Below are 6,636 nucleotides of genomic sequence, written 5' to 3'. Positions count from 1 at the left end.
AAAATGTATCGGCCTTATTTATAACAAAACAATTTACAAAAAACAGATATGAAACACATGAACCTACGGCACCATTGAACTACAGGCTCTTGACTTGTGACAGGCATATGAAGAATGTGGCGGAGTTAAACATGTCAACCTAAACCTGGGACCGCCGTGTCACAGCACAACAAAAACCATAAAAGATCAGCTGTAGCTGGATAACTCAATAGATCGATATTACTGGCCAAATAACTGGTCTCTGGTGTGAGATAATTAAAAGTGTTCCATTTGTCGACAAAACAGTACTAGTCATTTGATTAGTGTCAGGCCTGCGACATTAATGTCGCGGAAGTGAGACAAAGCAATTCAGTCGTCGGTATTAATGGCGTCGGCGTCTTCGTCTTTTAGATTGCTATGTTTCTCATTTTTTTTTTTGTTCACAATTATCATTTCGGGATCTTTCATAGCTTACTATGCGGTTAGGGTTTTGATCATTGTTAAAGACCATATAGTGACATATAGCTGTATACTTCTCAGTGATTTGGTATGTTTTGGAGATGTTTCATGTTAGCTATCATACCACATTTTCTTATTTTTATATAAGTATAAGGAAAGAAGACGTGGTATAATTGCCAATGAGACAACTTTCCATAAGAGACCAAATGACACAGAAATTTACAATTATAGGTTACCGTACGGCCTTCAACAATGAGCAAAGCCCATACTGGCTAGTCCACTGTAAAAGACCCCGAAATGATAAATGTAAAACAATTCAAACGAGAAAACTAACGAACTTATTAATGAACAAAAAGTGAACGAAAAACAAATATGTAACACATCAACAAACGACAACCACTGAATAACAGGTTCCTGACAGTGGGCAGGCACATACATATAGAATGTTGCGGGGTTAACAATGTAAGCGGGATCCTAACCCTCTCCTAATCTTGGACAGTGGTGTAACATTACAACATAAGAATGAAATATAAAAATCAATTGTAAAAGGCTTAACTCATCAGATGGATACGAATAGAAATAATTCAGAGTGGACATGGCCGGGAACTTGTATATCCCAACAACAAAATAACACTAAGTACAATTCTGAGAGTTTTGCTTTGCAGTTAATAAAACATTTTTATCCTGATAAATTTGTAAATCTCCATTTATTTTATAAAACCGTGTATCGTTATATAGGAGTTATCTTTTAGATCAAGATAAAGCATCTACAGAAAAAATGTATTTTTTAAATCTTGTATGTTACAGAAAAAATGAATTTTTTAGAGTCAACAGCAATCTCAGGCAAAGAGAGAGGGTTCCGTGGAATCTTTCAAGAATTTAGTATAGTTCTGATTCCATTTGAGAACTAAGAAAAAAAAAACGGCCTGACTACATGGTGGGAGTATATTCCCCTTATGTCTGAAATATAATTTATTTATTACTTTTTCTGATATTTGACTGCCGTTCCCCCTTTTCATACAAAATAACGCACACAGCCGAAGCACATTAAACAAACGAAATATGGAAATCAATTTAAAAATAGACCTATGTTTTTCCAAAATAGTCACGTGGTTTTACATCATCTTCAAATAAACAAGTTGTCGACTTAATCAATTAACAAGTTGAAGTCATCTCGTCGACTTCTTATTACTATATCATTACATTTATATTAGCAAGTCGACATTGTAATGCAATTATTTCTTCATCATTCCGACAAGTTGACTCCACATGATGATTAGATTCCTATGGAAGCGCATATGGTACACCCCTTGTAAAGTTATTTTGTTGCTAATAAGTCGGAATTATTAGTCAAGTTGTGTGTTATAAGCTGGAATCTTATCATCAAGTTGAAGTCAAGTTGTCGGAATGATGTAGAAAAATTGTTTTACAATGTCGACTTGCTGATGTAAATATAATGGCATAGTAATAAGAAGCCGGCATGTTGAATTCAACTTGTTAATTGATTAAGTCGGCAACTTGTTTATTTGATATTAAATCATCATGTTGAAGTCAACTTGTCGGAATGCTACAGAAAAAGTTTTAATTACAATGTCGACTTGCTAATATAAATGTAAATGACATAAAATAAGAAGTCGACTTGTTTATTAATTAAGTCAACTTGCTTATTTGATGTTAACTTTATTCGTTCTCACGGTCAGATTCCCACGGTCCGTATTTTACTTCCTGTGCTGACACATTAAAGATGGAGATCGACAGCAACAACATCAGCGGGAGCAGTGGAAACGAGTCATAAGTAAGTTTATATTTGTTTTCTTTGGAGACTTAGCGTTATATTTTAATATGAAGCAATACTGAACACAAAATGAAAAAGATCATAGGGAGAAAAAACGTTATTGTTTGAATGAAAGGGCATTGAAAAGTTACAGTTTAACGTGACCTGTGATAAGATCTAGAGTAAGACGTCTGCTATTATTAAAGATATATTCTACTTAAAGGGTTTCACCCCTCTCCCCACCATCCCATCACAAGTACACTACCCGTTCTGTACGACTGTCAATGAAAAATGGAAAAAAACTGAATGGTCCCTCCCTTTTGCCTTTCAGAGTCCTTTGTAGATCAATCTCCATGACTCATTTAATTCATAACAGCTAAGCAAAAAAAAATTAGTAATCTCAACAAATAATTTGATTCACAACTAGCAGGGTGGATCTTGTCATTTATAAGGGTTGGGTATGGGGATCCTAGCCCACGATAAAGGGGAGTTCCAACTATATGTCCCCATTCAATTGCATTGATCTTCAAAATAAATGTAAAAAAGGGTTCCAACCCCGGACCCCCTGGATTCGCCACTAATGCCAGGTAGAAAAGCATGATGCGAAACGAAATATGTGTTCACTTTATTTTGATATTGACCGATTAGAAGATTTTGCTATTCATTAAACATTTCAATTGAAGAAATATCGTCTATTTCAGCTGCTTGGTCACCTGCCCGTCTAATAAATGGTCAAAGACTATGGAATCAAGCAATATTTTAAAGGTAATGTTGAAAGTAAAAAAAAGAAATATGTTGCTGACATCGAACATCAAATCAACACACTTTGGCTTAAAAACAAACAAAATTTGTCAAAACTTTCTTGTATAGTTTTTATAATGTTTTTCTTCATTTAGACTAATCAGCTCCATCTTCGTGGAAAGTATGAAAAAGGTTTAATACTGTATTGTGATTTATTTTTTGTAAAAACTGCACCTTAAACGGCCAAAAATTACAAAAAATAAAGGATTACCAAAATAGGAAAAATGAGCACACATTTACACGGCTCTAGCGAAAAATATAGTGAACCATGATATAAAGTTTTCTTCATATTTTGTCTAGCATGCGCAGTAAAAGCGAGACAACGGTTTTACAGGCGACGGTGAATATATGGCGTTAACATTGCAACCAAGTTTGCTGTTCATGTCTTTATCTCGTGAAGCATAACGAGTAAGGTTCTTATATTTAGGATACAGATTTCCTACATATTGTTCTTGCCAGTCAGTCATGTGCCATTTATCTTTGACCTATTTTAAATGCTTGAATGACCCTGAAGAACTCTAATAGTCAATTTTGCAACCGAGTTTACTGCTTAAGTCCATATCTCAAGAAATAGAAGTCTAAGGTTGATAATATTTGGCATTAACGTCTCCAACTACAAGGGGATGATAGTCTGAAGTGTAATTTTAGCTTTGACTTAGGTTGATGATATTAGACAAGGAGGTTCCCCACTACCAGGGGATGTCATTTTGATACCTGTAATTTGATCTTGGCCTTGTTTTTATGGTTGATTGACTTTGACAATATGCGACCAAATTTTATAAATTAGTCAATGATTGATAAAGAACTAGATATCATGTTTAAGGAGGCATGATGTTACAACAAATTTAGCAAAAATTGAAACATATTTTTTTCATAACAAATTTTATTCATTAGGTACACTATTCGTTGTTTCTTTAAGATATGGTACAAAAATCAACCAAACAAAATAAATTCGTTTAGGCATCAGATGACTTTTTAAATGTTTATTCGATTGCAATATGCTGGAAGAAGATATGTCCTCTTGTTTGAAAATGAAAACATGTTCAAATGTAAAAATATCATATGCTTATACCTGATACCTATAACGGGTAAATTTAAAAATGAAATATGTTATAAATATCGCCATGAAGATTTATTTTGGATTGTCAAAACTTACTGTGTATTTTTCCATTTCGTATTCCATTAAATGTGAAGGCGCAGCGCATTTCCTAGTAGTTTTATAGTAAGCTGATGACGTCACAGTGAACACCCTATTTAGATATCAAGCCAATCGGATTTTTTATTTTATCATTACATCATACGTGTAATTTCTATCTTTATGTTTCAGTTACTCTGTTGTCTCCTTTGTGTTGCTGATCATGACGTTACAGGAATACCTTACCCAGGCGATGATGCTTCTGTGCCTGAACTAGTCCAATACTATCATCAATTATGCTACACGTCCCTTCAAATATGTGGATTTCTCTTGTTTGTTCACGGAACATTCATGAGTTGTTCCATGTTAAAAAGACTTAAGAGAAGATTAAATATCAGACGGCGTAACAACCAGTCGCCATTACCTACAGTTGTAAGGACAATCCTGGCTTTACACCGTAATGGCCTGTCTAATGTTGGATACAGGTATATGTGGAGGACTCTGAACATAGGCTTTGGACTTTGCGTCACACAATCAAGAGCAAGGCTTTGCTTAAGAACAATAGACCAACAGGGTGTACTTAACAGATCGCGTCGAGTTCTTCGAAGGAGAGTGTACTACAATAGAGGACCAAACTATCTGATTCATGTCGATGGTTACGATAAATTAAAACCCTACGGCATAGCTATACATGGGGCAATGGATGGATACTCTCGTAAACTTTTATGGTTGATAGCAAGTCCCTCCAACAATAACCCCAGATATGTCGGTTACTGGTATCTTAATTGGATCAAACAAAGAAAGATGCTTCCAAGGGTTGTTCGATCGGATGCAGGAACAGAAAACGTCATAATGAGGGATTTACAAAGATCGTTGCGACATAATCAAAACGATGAAATGTCGGGACAAAATTCTTTTCTCGTCGGCAGATCTGTTGCAAATCAAAGAATAGAAAGGCTTTGGGGTACACTAAAAACGAGTTTCACCCAGTTTTGGAGAAACCGTTTCCAGGATTTCCAAGACACTGGACTTGTTAATGTATCGTGTCCAGTACATAAAGAATGTGTTCGATTTTGTTTCCTCTCCGTTATCCAACATCAATTGGACATGTTTGCTGAGAACTGGAACTCACATAGAATAAGAAGACAACGTGCTGAAGTTGTAACACCAAGTGGTATTCCAAATATGTTATACTATCAGCCAGAGATCTTTGGTGGAAGAGACTGTTCATTTCCTTTACCATGTAACTTACAAACAATTGACAATCTCATAGAGGAATATACAGAGAACTTTCCAGAGCATGGCTGTAGCAATGAATTTATTAACATTGTCGAGTTGCTTACTGGAAACAGACGAGATCAGTTTCCCATCATCACATCATACGATCACGCAGAGCTATTGTTTCGGACATTGATTGCTGCCTTACCGAATTGAACATTTGCTATACATTTTTTATACAATAATGATTTTGCATAAACATTTTTTTAGAAATTAATTATATATATAATATAAGTAGGTTTGATATTTGGTTTTACCATACAAGAATTAAATCAAACAAAATTACTAGGAGTTACTATATACTGTTTCTTGGTCTAGATTTTTTGTTGTTGATTATGGTAAATATAAAAGAAAATACTCTCTACGCCTAGTGCAGCATGATACGATCACATTTATCAAGGGAACAAACAGTAGGGCAAGTGTTGACACAAAGCTCATGCCTGATTTGTAACGCCTGGTCTCGGCACAAAAAAGTTTGCCAATGGGATATGATATTCCTATGTTGATCGCATTCGTTTGAATGGTTTTGTTTCTACTTTCTTGTACTCAAGGATCTAGTTTAATGACAAACTTTTTGCGCCAATACTTTAGGATATGAAACAAAAGACTATTAAGAGGCTGTATCGCTCACATCAACCGTGGCTACATAAGCCAGCCCAATTTAGACCCCGATATAATAGGTATGTTCCCCGTTATTGCTCATCAAGGATGGATATAGCACTGCTTGAAAAGTGTTCATACAAAACCAAATGTTATCAAGTTTGGTCTCAGTAGTTTTGTTTAAGATCTTTGATCCCCCTGACCCTCAGCTCAGGGTCCAATGTTAAACTATGTTGTTAGTAATTCCTGCAATCTTGGGTTACAGTCTTGAACCTACCAGACATAGTTTGCCTGTGCATTGTAAAAGATCATTGTGACCAAGTTTCATTGTAATTTGCACTGTACTTTTAGAAAATATCTTTCAATAAATTTCGCCATATGGTATAATCTCAACTACGTTCGTCACTGGCAATCAAGTTGGATTGTACCCTGTCCTGCCGAACACAATTTTGCTAGAAGGCCATCCAATGATAAGTTTTGCTTCAATTTGCTTAGTAGTTTCTAAGTAGAAGATCTTTCTATGCATTTCCAAATAAGATGCACTTACACTACGTTTTCCGCGGGCGGCCATCTACGATTGGAGACATACCTGACAGATATATTTATTGTA

At 35.3% G+C, this 6,636-nt stretch overlaps 1 protein-coding gene across 1 annotated transcript; it reads left to right on the top strand.

The window, feature by feature from the left end:
• The first annotated feature begins 2,006 nt into the window (after window positions 1–2,006).
• On the top strand, window positions 2,007–6,111 carry LOC139501527 (uncharacterized). Its single transcript, XM_071290640.1, has 3 exons — window positions 2,007–2,233; window positions 2,914–2,977; window positions 4,341–6,111. The coding sequence occupies exons 2-3, from the start codon at window positions 2,954–2,956 to the stop codon at window positions 5,580–5,582; spliced, it is 1,266 nt and encodes a 421-aa protein (XP_071146741.1). The 5' UTR covers window positions 2,007–2,233; window positions 2,914–2,953; the 3' UTR covers window positions 5,583–6,111.
• Window positions 6,112–6,636: the final 525 nt, after the last annotated feature.

The sequence above is a fragment of the Mytilus edulis genome, chromosome 13 (genome assembly GCF_963676685.1).
Source record: "Mytilus edulis chromosome 13, xbMytEdul2.2, whole genome shotgun sequence".
Taxonomy (NCBI): Eukaryota; Metazoa; Mollusca; class Bivalvia; order Mytilida; family Mytilidae; genus Mytilus; species Mytilus edulis.
Note: the sequence above shows the minus strand (reverse complement) of the source record. Positions and strands in the feature narration are given on the sequence as shown.